General features: G+C 33.7%; 2 protein-coding genes across 3 annotated transcripts in view; both read right to left on the bottom strand.

The window, feature by feature from the left end:
• Positions 1-5686, bottom strand: part of LOC138309277 (nipped-B-like protein B) — a 126399-nt gene extending 120713 nt beyond the window's left edge. The window contains exon 1 of the mRNA XM_069250448.1: positions 5522-5686. The gene's annotated coding sequence lies outside the window, so the exon portion shown is untranslated. The remainder of the gene's footprint in view (positions 1-5521) is intronic.
• A 2034-nt stretch (positions 5687-7720) lies between these two features.
• LOC138309215 (uncharacterized) overlaps positions 7721-16603 on the bottom strand; it is a 31118-nt gene continuing 22235 nt past the window's right edge. Inside the window, exons 1-4 of one of the 2 annotated variants that reach the window (XM_069250369.1) lie at positions 11171-11210; positions 10189-10354; positions 9407-9501; positions 7721-9145 (exon numbers count right to left, since the gene is read on the bottom strand). In XM_069250369.1, coding sequence (XP_069106470.1) covers positions 8929-9145; positions 9407-9501; positions 10189-10354; positions 11171-11187 — 495 coding nt within the window. In that variant the 5' untranslated portion in view covers positions 11188-11210 and the 3' untranslated portion in view covers positions 7721-8928. Of the gene's footprint in view, positions 9146-9406; positions 9502-10188; positions 10355-11170; positions 11211-16603 lie in introns of those variants that run through there. The other variant, XM_069250370.1, reaches the window with a different exon arrangement.

Genomic DNA, 16603 nt, shown 5'->3' with positions numbered 1-16603 from the left:
AGGAATTTTAAAAAATCAAGTGAGGATATTTGAATTTTTTCTGGTCAATTACATTACACAGTGCAAATACGACAGTCCCACGTCCGCGTTTATGATAGAAATCAACATTTTGTTTATCATGTGGGCGCAAAGTTATGTGTGTAAATATGTGCCTTCAATATTTGTTTAAAAAGTTATTCCGAATCAAGCTGACGTGTTCCGCCAAGCTAATAAGATCGGTTAGATTTCCTGAAATGAAATTACTGTACAAAGTTATCAAATAGAATTAAGGTACTTAACTTTATACAAATTTTTATTGCATAACCAAGAAGCAAAATATGGCATAAATGTATTGTTCTACATTTCTTATGAAACATATAACATAAGATATTGACAAATTCCACGTCATTGTTTAGTATTTTAATTGATACCGTTGTAATTCCAAATCGTTGATCAATACGATTAAGCAGGTACAATATGTACGCTGTACCAATATCCGAGCCAAGGTCACGCACGTTAAACAAATTACATAACCACTGTGGAGGTGATATAATGATTTTTTAGGCAAGACAATTCACCTAATAAGGTAAACACACTTCTGTCAGAGCGATTTGAGCTGTTCTAGACAAAAGTAGCATTACTCTACGAGCAAGGGACTGGGTTCGGCATACAAGATATTCGACCACAATGTGTAATGGCGGACAGCGAGTGAGTTTGAATATTTCACACGCATTTCACCACCATGGGATTTTCTGACATATCACAGTAAAACCGACTGATCTAATTTGCATTAGAACTGGGGGTTTTCCGATATATATACAAATTTTAATGTTCTCGTAGAATGAATTGTCCCTTAAGGTACTTAACTTTATACAAATTTTTATTGCATAATATTATCTTTCATTATAGCATTAAGAACAAATGAAATTTAGCTGTTGTATCATTTAAAATACACTTTTGTTTTTAATAAAAAAAATGTCAAAAATATGTTCTTTCAACTATTTTCTCTATGAACCTCTCTTCTTAATACTAAGATGAATCTCGGACGGCTAATACTAAATATAAACATTCCGAACTATATAACATAAACAACATAAGTATAATGTATGTTTATTCCACGGTAAATTGATATCATCAAATTATTTCTGTCATGATGACCCAATTAACAATAGCTTTTTGTTTACATAACACTATACAATTATTGAATTCATGATTTGTAAACACTCGAAATAATTGTATAGTCGTTTACTTTTATGTGATAATATTTTCCTAAATTTAGTTAAATATGGGCACTTACAATGTTGAAATGTATGGGCACTTACAATGTTGAAATGTAGGTAAACCAAACCCTTTGTCTGCAAATTTGTTAAATGTTCTATATATAGTTTTTATCAGTATTTTGATAGTGGTCTCCCCTTAAACTGAGGTGCGTTCGTATTGTGAACACGTGTAGGGATTAACTAGCGTTTTGAAAATAAGACGTTACGCCGAGTAAACCAAACCAACCAAAGTTCCTTCTTAGCGCTCAGTATTAATGGAGTGGGACGACTGGTTCGCCCATTGTCAGGATAATATGACCGGGTGGGATGTGTTACTTAGTGTCTCCAGTGATATAGCACTACTAAAAGGGTAAGACTCCCACTATACAAGAAGACGCAACACGAACATACCGCAGTCTCCCAATACATGCACCCACTTTTTTTTACACGCAACAAAAACAAAGCAACATACTGTCGAAAAAAACGTCGACTGGTCGCATGATACTGTATATATATTTTGTTCAAAAGGAAATTCATAACAAATCACAACGTGTTGAGAAACCCAGCAACGTCCGGTAAACTGCAATTCAAAGCGTGTCAATGAATTCGATGGCTTGCATTTCCGCATGTTCTGGAATAGTAATGCAAATCCGTTTGTTTCAAGTGTTCTTTTGATGTAACCAAGGTGCAACCCATACACTTAGCATTAGACCGATAAAAAGCGAACAGTTGTACAACTATATATATGTGTGTAATTTTAAAGTTATACTAAAATAAATTCAAATTCATAAAAATACATGCCTTTCTGCGACTGAACGTATTAAAAATAACTGAAGATAAAAGTCGACAGCTTGCATTGTTTATTATTGATATTAATGTATCGATATTACTTAACGTTTAAAATTTCTAGTTCTCTTTTGATGTCATCGATCTACTGATACTATGATGCAACACATACATTTAGCATCAAACCGACAAAAGGCGAACAGTTGTACAGTCACAATTGTTCGGAATAAAACACATTGACCATACACATACGTTTATATGCAAACTATATTGCCAACTTTGATAATGTGATTCTGTGAATGTAACTTTTGAAATAAAATCCCGCCCACCTTTTCAAGCACCAAAACTAAATTCCAAATGTAAAATGGGTCAACCTTTCGTATGTCCTGGTACATTTACAGAAAGTCAACCCGGCCGACCGAGCCTAGTCCTTTTATTGTCTAATGACAAAACAAAATCGACATTTACCGGGAATGTTTACGCGACTTTCCAGAGCCAGAAAAGTACGTTCTGATGCAAATGTTTTAAAAGAAAAACCAGAAATATCCATTTGTATACTCAGTATGAGCAGCACCAGCTCCGAAAGCGCTCAGAAACGCCGAATTTTATTTACTGTTTCTTTTTCAATGTATATATATTATATCTCCTAAAGTGTTTGAATAATAGGAATTATGACGTCATATCAATGAATAGATAGAGCTATAAAATTATTCTTTCTTATATATATAATAAAAAGAGGTCAAACAGAAATTAAACGATGATCAATTTTCTAAATAAATATGATATGCATGTCTGTGGTCATGAATACACACTCGCTAACAGACATGCGAAATTGACAAAAGCCAATTGTAATTTCAAAATAAGCAAAAACTGAGTTGCCATTGATTAAAACATTAACACTAATATGCTACATAAAACATTTCATAGATCCTAAAATTAAAGGAAATTACTGTCGATAGTGTTGAGACAGTGTCAACAGGGTGGTTACCGATAGTCAATACGTATTTGTCCGTCCGTCTCGGCTGTATTGACTGCCGTAATGGGGTTTTGAGTTACACGAGTGTTTGTATAGAATATAATTCAATCGAGGTTATATGTTTATATTACTAACCCGTCTGTGTTGATTGAAGGAAAACACTACTTCTCCTTAGTGATACATTCAAACCTCATATAAATGTCCACTGAAACGATGGCACAGTTCTTTTACTATTATTATATCTTAAGAGAAATGGTCCTTATTTTCATTTCTTTTGATTCTTGAAGGTTTTTAGTAAAATAATTTATTCTATAGTCTCTACGCAAAATTAAATACATTTGATAGTTCATGCTCGGAAATATAACGTCTATGTGAAATTATAGTGGTTCACAGTATGGGACTCAAAACCTTATTTTCTCGGTTACGGAGAGTGACGAACATTCCCGATTGTAGCGGGGGAAAAAATTGACAATCTTCGGAAATTTCCGAAGACTGTCGGAAATTTTCCCGAAACAAGCAAAATACACCGAGAAACACTCGTAGAAACAAAAGGTTGAAAGGCTAATTTGTGAGGCGATGGCAAGAGAACAAACAGGAGAGGAAAATACTCTTAATACAGCTACACAGTCACTTATCAGCAAGTGAACGTACCAAGCTATATTTAACTGAGTATGGGTAGGTACATTTTGTAATGAACAAAATGTCGGTGTTAATGTGTTAAATGGTGCCACTTAATTTTGACATAAAAATGACAGAATGAATGGATCGCTTTATAAACATAAATGAGAACATATAGCACGCGCGCACGTAGATCAATCTTATCATACCATTTATTAGGTTTTACTTTATTTTGAAGATGTTTTAAAATGGAATCTCTGTGGGGTGTTAAAGTGTTCAGTATTGGCTAAAAGGTTTTTACTGACTTTAAAAGATAATTGTACTATCCGTCACTTGCCGACTACAATTTATTTCATCTGTCATCAAAGCTGAATTCCCGACCTAATAAAGAATTGCCCAGTGTGACCTGAGTTTCCATTGACCCTGATACCCGGCTTAGGCATTCTAATGCAGGTACCATGGAGATGTTCGATGTACTCCGAGTTCATGTTGACCTTGATACCCGGCTTAGACATTCAAGATAATGCATGTACCACGAAGATGGTTGATGTATTCCGAGTTTTATTTGACCCAGACACCCAAATTAGACATTCTGACAGAAATAAATACCATGCAGATGTAATCCGAGTTTCATTTGACCGGACACCAGACTCAGACATCCTGAGATATAGATGATTGATGTGGACGGAGTATCCTCTGACGTCTCACTCACTATACTTAGGTAATATGGCGTATATCTTATCCGCTTTACTAAATGACAAACTTGACTCCTTTTTAATGGTTGAAAATTGCTAACAATACACCCTACTGGCAAACGCATTTGATTGTCTAAAATAGTCTATTTTCTATCTCTTATGTCTCAGTAATCGCCGTTCATATATATTGTATTCTAGAACATGACATAGCATTAAGACATTTCAAGATTTCTTTTATTTTAAACATGAACATATATAATTGGATCGGAGGTTTTCTTAGATCTGAAGTCATCCAATAGTTATCTTGTGGTCTAATTATAACTAACGTTTTTAGTATACATTGAGGATTACACTGATTAGTGAACTACATACATACGATGTCATGAGATTCAAAGTTTTTAAGAAAAGTATTCCAAGAGTTCTACAAACAGATTGTTCGTTTTAATGAAATGTGTAATTTTTATACGGCCAAACTTTACGAGAATAAGTACGGGAGTATAGAGGAATATCACGCATGCGTCATGGTAATTTATATAATAATCTATCTTTATAACATGCATGAGCATCACTATATTTAGAAATTTAGAATTTTAAGTAAATTTAGATCTAGTGAACTGTGTCTTTGATCTATTCATATAACATGATCGAATACATTTTTTTTCAAATATGGTGTAACTTCATTTATATTTTTTTTTTCGAAAAATCGTATTTCATGTGTACGTTAAAGGTACAAAACTCATTTTGGCTTCAGTTGGCGGTAAACAAAGAGCCAACTACTTCCTTTATTAGAGACGTCTAAAATGTAATTCTAATAAAAAAAGTGTACATTTGAAACTTAAACGATTTCCCCTTAATCTTGTTATCCTACAATAGGAGGAGACTTTGAATATTTTGCTTTAATTCCTAATTGTACCTACCTGTCAAATCTATTGGTGATGGTGGCGGTATGGGGGTCAGATCCATGGTTTAAAAAAAAAAACATCACTCCCCACCCCGTTCCTGAAGGATGCGTCAAATAATTTTGGTAAAAATCCATTTAGACTTTCATGACTTGGCATTGAACGTCATGTAGACTGACAATTTTTTTTCGGGCTGAAGTTAATTATTCCGTTCTCACTGCGATTTCTTGGTAAAAACAACAAATAAAATGTATAATATGTAAACACAATCACTATACTAACTATTTTAAACAAAATATAAAATCTTACCTTATTCTTAATGTTATCCATGGAAGCGATTTCTACTGAAACATCTCCACCTGAATGTTTTTCACCTGATTCTGATTACGTTCCCGTAGTTTACCCGTGTACAGGTGTGTATAACATACACTTGTGTATCACAGGACACAGGTAAACATTTTACGTCCGTGATCAATTAAAGTGCTAAACACACTGTACATTTCAATGGGTGACATATAGAATCAATATAATGCTGTTTTCCACATATCCTATTTATCAAGCTCTAATAAATGTCACTCTAACAAATTAGCCGACTAAAAGCTAATTGGCGAACATTTTCCGGGGAGCTGGGGTTTAAAAAAAAACCACTCTCAATTCTGCCTTTTTCATATATGATAAATCATCTCATGTATATTACAACAAAGAAATGTTGTAAAATATTAATTTTGAGAATGAGAGAAATTAATATACATTTATACATAAACATCTTTGGAGTAATTAATGTTAAAAGTACACACCTTTGACCCATATTTATATTAACAACTTAATTCTTCAGATACTCGTTTTGAGACAGACGTGTTCGAGACAGAAGAACTGTCCTCTAAGTGACCCCGACCTTACCACTGTCACGTAATGGAATCTTGCTAATTAGCCTGTCCTTGAACTATCGCTTCTCATTGATCTACTTTTTATGTATCTTTGTCAATATTGAAATGTATGCTTTTGGGCCGCAGTGACCACCAGAACATTTATCATTCTTTATCTACCCTGGCTAAAAAAGGTAAAAATTTAAAAAAAAATTCTAATTGCTTTAACAACAATCCCTTTCGGACGCTTGCCTGAAAGGGTCGAGTGGATTACGGATTGAACCTGGACTCATGATCTAGCTCAAGTTCTTTATCATCCTCGATGCTCCATGGGTAACTATCACTGACGTTATAAATGACAGTGATAGTAACTCCTGGAGTATCGAGCATGGTTCTTTAATAGCTTTAGCTAATTAGCTCATCAGTTAAAAATAAGTCTCTTATCATATGCAGTTATCTGTTAAAGATATATTCCAAAGTCATTTACACATAAAGAGAAAAATATGGATTAATATAAGTTTTAAACTTGTTTCCAAATCCTATTTCTTTCTTGTTAATTCCATTGATTTAGAAAGTATATTATTATTTAAATATGTGTTCATACTTGTCGCTACTTCTGTAAATTATTGCAAAGAATAAGAAACGAAATAAAAATAAAGTTTATATTAAAGAGAACAATGTTGGTGACAACATTCAACCTTGAAATAATCCAATATGACAAATAAAGTTGGACAATATCTAACTCACTAGTATAAAAAAATATTATTTTCAACATTTTCAAGTCGATTCCCTCTTGTATTAGTTTACGCCATAAATCATGACGATTAACAAAAAGAATATAAAAACAACCGGTTTTTTTCGGTTATTAACGTACGATTGATTCTACTGTTAAGAGATTTTTAAAGCAAAACTGTGTATCTATTAATGTCTGATACTTTAGATCTATTCAACTAAGTAATTCAGCATCGAGGTACATGTAAATACGTACAGTGCTATATACCTAAGCAACTGAGACTAGATCAAAATATAATTTTATTTGCGTGTGAAGTAACCGGGTTTTGTATATACGTGCGAAACTCTGATATTTCTTTATTCATTTATTTATGTGGAATTATGATTTATGTTGTGTTTCCTTCGCTATGGCGCATGCTTGTTTTTCCCAAGAAAGGACGAGTTACTTCCCTTCTTGCATTGTATTAAAACGCATTAGTGCTACACTGGTTTTCAAGCTTGGAACATAAATGCCTTCGAATTGTATATTATTTTCAAATAACAATAAATATTTGACATTTGTGTACCATAGGCTTATCTTTAAAAGTAGCCCGAGATATTATTGCCCTGACACCAGACTTAGACATTATGACAGATAGATGTCTAAACCATAGGGACCTGGCACGAAAATTTTTAACCATAGTATCAAGCTTGATACTATAATACATATATATGTATACTGTTGGTTAAAAATTTTCGTGCCAGGTCCCTGTGGTCTAAACCAGACATCTATCTGTCATAATGTCTAAGTCTGGTGTCAGGGCCAGAGTATCTCGGGCTACTTTAAAAGTAACCATCTTCCTGGTTCATTGTCTAATGAAGTTCCGATTTGTATGTCTCATACAATGGATACAATACCACAACATACACAATAGGAATGAAATATCATGTTTTATTTTTTCATTGTTATACATAAAAATAATGAAATACAAACGTTCAGAAATCATGCAAATACGGAAACACTATAAATAGGCACTACGTATCAATTTCGATGTAACATTCAATCACAACATAGGGACGAAATTTCCGAGAATCTTCGGAAATTATTAAAGAGATGATGCGACTATTGGCATCACCAGTTTAATCAAGTCTCTTGTAATAAAGAAAACTATAAATTTCCAGAATTTGAAATTGCACGTGACACCACAACGTTCACATTGTATAAGTATTTCACTCGGGTAATAATTAAACCGCAAACAAATCATATTATTTACAAATATGTGGACAAAGTTAAACACATCACAAAGTATTGCACAAACGCATAATTTTCGTTTTGAACTGCAAAGGGGTTTCCTTTCAAGTCATTTCAATGTTATTTGACCTACTCACGCACGATTTTCTCTGATAAGAGTTACTTCCCTTCGTTTTACTTCGTCACAGTAATACAGTATCAAACGAAGGGAAAGGTCTATAGGAAAGTCTTCCTCGATACGACAGGGTTTACTATCACTGACGTTATATCCACCCCTGGACTATCTCATAGTAAAATTGAAAAGAGTTCAAGAGAAAATAACTGATCAATCACAGGCATGCAGAGATTTTCTTTGAAGATTACAGAGAATGACACCCCCATCAAAGCAATACAGTCAACCACAATGTATCATTATACATTTCCTTTGATGCACATCAAAAGATCAAATTACATATGTCTTCTGAATTTGAAAAACTTGAACATGGTGCCTTCAATTTTATTATGAGAAAGATCAGGAGTGGATATAACGTCAGTGATATCAACCACAGGATCATCCTCGATACTCCAGGGGTTCCGATCACTTTCGATCTCTACACCCCTGGACTGTCGTGTAAAGTATTTATATACTGATTTCGTACACAAATTTAGTGGAGGCAAGAATATTAGGCAGTTTAGTTGAACACTTCTTTCGACATACGACGATTTACGATATGCACCGGTTAATTATTATTTAAAAAATAATCGCGACCAAAGTTTCCAAATCACTCAGAGCGTCGATGGACCCTACGTACTGAAATATTGGTCTAGCAATTAATATATATATTAAAGCTCAGAATATCTCTGCTAACATAGAATAGGTATAGCTAGGTCGGCGAAACCCTGTAAAATCATGACAAAAAGCCTCTGACATCAAGATGATTACGTAAGAACTTTTCGTAGCTAATTTTTCCGTCTTTATTTTCATCTAAATCATCAAACTTCCGTCTCATCTCTTCCGTGACGGTAAATCCCATCTGTTTTAGTCTCAGACCGATGACGGACTTATCAGGGAATCCATTCTTTTTGTCATCGAATGCGCCGAAAATGACTCGCATCCTGCTGGTTCTGTTAGAGAAAACATTTTATTAATAAAAGCGTTTATCACTCATATTCAATCGGTAATTGCTACAGTCACAATAAATCTTAGTATACACGATTCAACTTTAATGTGCTCCTTCTTGGAGACCGATATTTTCTTAACTTCTATATTTCCTATAGCATTAAGTAGCCCATATAGATCTATATCAGTGACAGTCTTAGAAATGTCTAACTGTGTTACACAAACACTGGCAATTAAAACATATTGAGAATTTTAAAGGTACTCGCCTTCTCATCAGATCCGGGTTGTATTCCAACATCTCTACGAATTCATCTCGTGTCACATAATCAAAACTGTGTTTGTTTAGAGCTCGAATTAATATCTGTAATAAATATATCACATATATCTATCCTATCTAACCAGGAAAAACATAAAAAAATAACAAAATAAATAAATAAATAAACAAAAACATAAAATAATATAATGGCGGAATGAATACTTAGAATATTCCATACAAAAATCTATGTTACCGAGATTTTGTTTGACTAATGACTAATGACCTCTAAAATGAAAGATAAAACTGAAAATTAAAAAACATGTTTACAAAGACTAAAAATAATGCGATAATCCGTTAAAAGACGAAACTAGTTTTTGCTCGATATCTTCCAATTCATTATTGAAATAAAATTTCGCGGGAATTGAAATTTGTTGACGACGGCCTTTCGCTGCTGTTATCGACTATGGTAAAGGCATATTTTAAAGACGTGTTGGGTTTAGGAGGTGGGAGGGAAAAGCCGGAGTACCCGTAGAAAGTCACCGTATTACGACAACTAGTACCTGACAACTGTCCCATGTTGGTTCGACCTCGCAACACAGAGATGGACGACTAATCATATTCATGCCAGAAAACCTTAACCATTTTGCTACCGCGAGAAACAGACAACTATTTCCGATACAATATAAATAATTCTCCGCTTTATCAATAAAAAAAACATACAAACTAAGATCTGATTTATTAATAAACATTAAATTATTTAAAATTATCAATAATTATTTCTGGGTTACATACCTCTATTCTATCATAATCTCCGTCGTATCCAAGGAAAATCAGCAACCTGGCCAACTCCTTCCGGGTCAACTTGCCGTCTTTGTTTGTATCCATTGCATTGAACTCTGACCTAATATAAACATTATCGTCTGCTTTTGCTTTGTGGTAAGCGTAAGTTTCACTTTTGCTGAAAAAATAGATGAAAAATGAAAATCTAGTTATTAATTAGCTTTATCTTTATTTTTCATGTTCCATGTTTATGAGGTTATGGAAAGTCGGAGTACATAGAGAAAAATCACCTGCAGTCAGTATATGTAACAATGCATCATATAATGTTGCAGTTGAATGATAATCTTATACTCGTCCTTATTTTTACACGTAAAATACTTGTACATCAAGCTATGTCATTTAAAAAGCATTGCTTCACAGATGTTCTTTTTAAAGGCCCACTACCTTTCCGAAACGGCTTTTGATTTTTAAAATGGGAATGTAAAACAAGATCGATAATTTTGTAGAGTCCTAAAAATTATTAACTTACCGTTAATACTACATTTATCATCACCTTCTGAACGATTTGATTAAAATAAATAATATGTTTATTTTCATAACGCGGGTCGTATTATGTTTCCCGCCGTCGTCCTAAATACCGCGCGGTAGTTGACTATCACTGAGCCAGACGGCAAAACAGCAAATTGATTCTCCACTGCTTTCATATATTACGCAGGCAATCTTGCATATGTTTGGTGTCGTAACCTTATTTTAGATCATCGGTATGCATTTTCTGGTGTTACTAATGTTTTTAAGAAACCTTTATATTTTGCTCCGGAAAGGTAATGGGCCTTTAATTGTCATCATTTTTAATATACTTTGTGAATTTTTTTCTCGAAAGAAGATAAAAACAAAATTAAAATGTATTCGAGGACGATAAAAACAAAGTCATGATCAGAACTGTATATTAATAGCAGTAAAATACAGACAATAAGAGATGGTTATAAAAACGTACCTTGCAGCATGCCCCATGATATTAACAAATGATACACACTCAAAATTTTCAATATAATTTATATAGGTTCCCAGTATTTCCGGTTTAAACACGTCAGTGGTCGAACGTGTTTTGTTTAGTAAGGGTCACATCTCTTCAGACGATGACCTCCGATACATACAATAGACGCGATAGCTTTTACTGTCCATTTATAAAACACCAACTATATATGATCTCATTCTTCATCGAGACAAATACTGTTAGATAACAACAAACTATCTTGAAGTTTCTATATACATATAACGAACAGCAAATGCCCACATCCTCTATACTCCAGAGGTTACTACCACTGTCGTTATAACCACAGTGATAGTAATCCCTAGAGAATCGCGGATGATTTAGCCAAGACATTGCGTATAAACTTTGATATGGATAGAATTAACTGATGATAATAATACATGCGAGTTTCAACATCAACTTAAGACTGATATTGCGGAAATGGAGTATTTTCATTGTCTTTTTTTCATCATTCTATTCTGATTTACACTGTTAAATGCAAAATTACATTACAATTAAGTTTCTTTTGAAAACAAGCGCATTGTTAAATTGGCGAATGGAAATAAACACAATTTTGATATCCGAGTGGTCAATGACACATTCTTAAGAGACTGACCGTCAATCACCTGGACATTTTTCATTGTCCACTGCCTGTCCAGTACAGAGTGGACAATACTGACCCTTTAATTCCAGTACCGAATAAATAAATTTTACCTGTGATATTTACTGTCACTTCCTCCCTTTCCATATGTAATGCTCGATAGTACATTCTATCGTGATTTGGAGTTCTCGTAATATCGGAATAGAAATGGTCGTGGTTGACATATGATTCCAAAGTTACGTACAAAAATAATTCGTTGTTTTTATATATGTAGTACCACCAAAACGACGAAAAATATCTATTTTACATCGATACATGATTTCCTGTAGAAAACTATGGAATGATCACAGCTAGAGCAGAAACAAGCTATGGTGTCGTGGAAGGACTGATGGCACAAAGCATAACATGTAATATTATGCATTCAGGTAGCATTTAAATATTCATATAATAACTATCAATTGTATAATGAACTCTAATGTTAGTCTGTTTCAAAATATTGTTCAACCGTTCACGAGCAAAACAATCAATCATTATCAAAATATTTCTACCCATTAAATAATTTGAAACCTCCAAACAACGAAAGATAGTAGCCACATATATTTCATGTTATAAAGTAATGAAAATCATAATATGTGGTCATTACATATTCCTTTCTTTCTATATTTAGATTTTGATTTCATACCCATACTGTGCTGATATGTTATTCTATTTTTATTTACACAATAATATTTACATAATACCAATGATAAACACAGGTTTATTAATAATTTATTTGTCATTAGCTACAAATAGAAATGCCGCCTACGTAATGATTTTACAGTAATGAACTGTTATATGAAAGTAGCGTCACTGAAATGACGCCGGAAAATGAAAACATTAATCACTTGTTAAGCTATCTCGTTTTTTGAAATGACCTTCTTACAGTTGTTACGGACTGAAAATGTTTTAAAATAATATTAATGGAGCACAACACGTATATTTACTGGGGCCGCGGTGGCCGAGTGGTTAAGATGTCCCGACATATTACCACAAGCCCTCCACCTCTGGGATGCGGGTTCGAATCCCATGTGGGGCAGTTGCCAGGTACTGACCGCTGGTCGGTGGTTTTTCTCCGGGTATTCCGGCTTTCCTCCACCAACAAAACTGGCACGTCCTTACATGACCCTGGCTGTTAATAGGACGTAAATTTACTTTCTGATATCCATTAAAAGGCTCCTTTACATTGTAATTATTTTGTTTTAGGCACAAAATAAGTCGATGTATATGTATCTTCTGAACTTAGTGACAGACATTAATTGCATTGTAAATACATGTAATTGACAATAAGCACGTATTAGAAATTTGATATTCAGGATATAAACTATTTACATAAATCGGTAAGCATAATAGATATAAATCCATGTACATGCATTTTCTGATTTAAAATTGACATTGCATTGCAATATGAATTACGCAATATATGAACTCGTATTTGCATTTTAAAATATAACCTGCATATCCGGTTGATTAAACACATTATAATTACGTCTGTATATGTATATGTATATCAATTGTCTGGTCTATAAATAGAAATAAAAGTGTTTTACCTCCCTGTAGTATATCATTTCGTATCAGCGGAAACTACCCTGCTTATTTTTAGATAAAAATGAGCTAGTCTAAATATAGTTGGGCCCATTTAATTTGAATTTGGACATATTGCTTGTGTACAACCAACCATAAAACAACTATAACTTTTAACCTCAGAACAATTAAGATATCAAAATTAATTTCATCAAATCATCTTCAATTGTCATAAAAATATGGCGTGTTAATTTAATGGGACTTATTTGTGTACCATATGATATCTGATAACGTTTGTGAGGGACTTTTGTTTCTGGTGGTGATGGAATGATGTCATAAGATGATATCCCAAGCTAACGTCATTTCAGCGGGAAGATTTCAAAGAGTTCAGTTCCATCACCACTGGAGATACTGGTCTTTCTCGTGTATTAAGTCCCATTGTATCAACTATCCCCAATGCATTTCGTTACATATGTGCGACTATTTCATCTATTTCTGCAAAGTGAAGTCATTGATCAAAACATCTTTCCTTGGCATAACCTAGCTTTTGCCATCCTTACCGCTAGTTAATCTCTGGGATTAGGTTATATTATGGGAGTTTCTGTCAATGTTATTTACCTGTACGTTTCTGCTTCAATGTTATTTACTGTACGTTCTGTCAATGTTATTTACCTGTACGTGTCTGTCAATGTTATTTACCTGTACGTGTCTGTCAATGTTATTTACCTGTACGTGTCTGTCAATGTTATTTACCTGTACGTTTCTGTCAATGTTATTTACCTGTACGTTTCTGTCAATGTATTTATCCTGTTCGTTGTCTGTCAATGTTATTTACCTGTACGTTCTGTCAATGTTATACTGTACGTTCTGTCAATGTTATTACCTGTACGTTCTGTCAATGTTATTACCTGTACGTTCTGTCAATGTTATTTACCTGTACGTTTCTGTCAATGTTATTTACCTGTACGTTTTCTGTCAAATGTTATTTACCTGTACGTTTCTGTCAATGTTATTTACCTGTACGTTTCTGTCAATGTTATTTACCTGTACGTTTCTGTCAATGTTATTTACCTGTACGTTTCTGTCAATGTTATTTACCTGTACGTGTCTGTCAATGTTATTTACCTGTACGTTTCTGTCAATGTTACTACCTGTACGTTTCTGTCAATGTTATTTACCTGTACGTTTCTGTCAATGTTATTTACCTGTACGTTTCTGTCAATGTTATTTACCTGTACGTTTCTGTCAATGTTATTTACCTGTACGTTTCTGTCAATGTTATTTACCTGTACGTGTCTGTCAATGTTATTTACCTGTACGTTTCTGTCAATGTTATTTACCTGTACGTTTCTGTCAATGTTATTTACCTGTACGTTTCTGTCAATGTTATTACTGTACGTTCTGTCAATGTTATTTACCTGTACGTTTCTGTCAATGTTATTTACCTGTACGTTTCTGTCAATGTTATTTACCTGTACGTTTCTGTCAATGTTATTACTTCTGTATGTTTTCTGTTCCAATGTTATTTACCTGTACGTTTCTGTCAATGTTATTTACCTGTACGTTTCTGTCAATGTTATTTACCTGTACGTTTCTGTCAATGTTATTTACCTGTACGTTTCTGTCAATGTTATTTACCTGTACGTTTCTGTCAATGTTATTTACCTGTACGTTTCTGTCAATGTTATTTACCTGTACGTTTCTGTCAATGTTATTTACCTGTACGTTTCTGTCAATGTTATACCTGTACGTTTCTGTCAATGTTATTTACCTGTACGTTTCTGTCAATGTTATTTACCTGTACGTTTCTGTCAATGTTATTTACCTGTACGTTTCTGTCAATGTTATTGTACCTGTACTGTTTCTGTCAATGTTATTTTACCTGTACGTTTCTGTCAATGTTATTTACCTGTACGTTTCTGTCAATGTTATTTACCTGTACGTTTCTGTCAATGTTATTTACCTGTACGTTTCTGTCAATGTTATTTACCTGTACGTTTCTGTCAATGTTATTTACCTGTACGTTTCTGTCAATGTTATTTACCTGTACGTTTCTGTCAATGTTATTTACCTGTACGTTTCTGTCAATGTTATTTACCCGTACGTTTCTGTCAATGTTATTTACCTGTACGTGTCTGTCAATGTTATTTACCTGTACGTTTCTGTCAATGTTATTTACCTGTACGTTTCTGTCAATGTTATTTACCTGTACGTTTCTGTCAATGTTATTTACCTGTACGTTTCTGTCAATGTTATTTACCTGTACGTGTCTGTCAATGTTATTTACCTGTACGTTTCTGTCAATGTTATTTACCTGTACGTTTCTGTCAATGTTATTTACCTGTACGTTTCTGTCAATGTTATTTACCTGTACGTTTCTGTCAATGTTATTTACCTGTACGTTTCTGTCAATGTTATTTACCTGTACGTTTCTGTCAATGTTATTTACCTGTACGTTTCTGTCAATGTTATTTACCTGTACGTTTCTGTCAATGTTATTTACCTGTACGTTTCTGTCAATGTTATTTACCTGTACGTTTCTGTCAATGTTATTTACCTGTACGTTTCTGTCAATGTTATTTACCTGTACGTTTCTGTCAATGTTATTTACCTGTACGTTTCTGTCAATGTTATTTACCTGTACGTTTCTGTCAATGTTATTTACCTGTACGTTTCTGTCAATGTTATTTACCTGTACGTTTCTGTCAATGTTATTTACCTGTACGTTTCTGTCAATGTTATTTACCTGTACGTTTCTGTCAATGTTATTTACCTGTACGTTTCTGTCAATGTTATTTACCTGTACGTTTCTGTCAATGTTATTTACCTGTACGTGTCTGTCAATGTTATTTACCTGTACGTTTCTGTCAATGTTATTTACCTGTACGTGTCTATGTCAATGTTATTTACCTGTACGTTTCTGTCAATGTTATTTACCTGTACGTTTTCTGTCAATGTTATTTACCTGTACGTTTCTGTCAATGTTATTTACCTGTACGTGTCAATGTTATTTACCTGTACGTTCTGTCAATGTTATTTACCTGTACGTTTCTGTCAATGTTATTTACCTGTACGTTTCTGTCAATGTTATTTACCTGTACGTTTCTGTCAATGTTATTTACCTGTACGTTTCTGTCAATGTTATTTACCTGTACGTTTCTGTCAATGTTATTTACCTGTACGTTTCTGTCAATGTTATTTACCTGTACGTTTCTGTCAATGTTATTTACCTGTAC

This window comes from Argopecten irradians, chromosome 15, assembly GCF_041381155.1.
Source record: "Argopecten irradians isolate NY chromosome 15, Ai_NY, whole genome shotgun sequence".
Lineage (NCBI taxonomy): Eukaryota > Metazoa > Mollusca > Bivalvia > Pectinida > Pectinidae > Argopecten > Argopecten irradians.
Note: the sequence above shows the minus strand (reverse complement) of the source record. Positions and strands in the feature narration are given on the sequence as shown.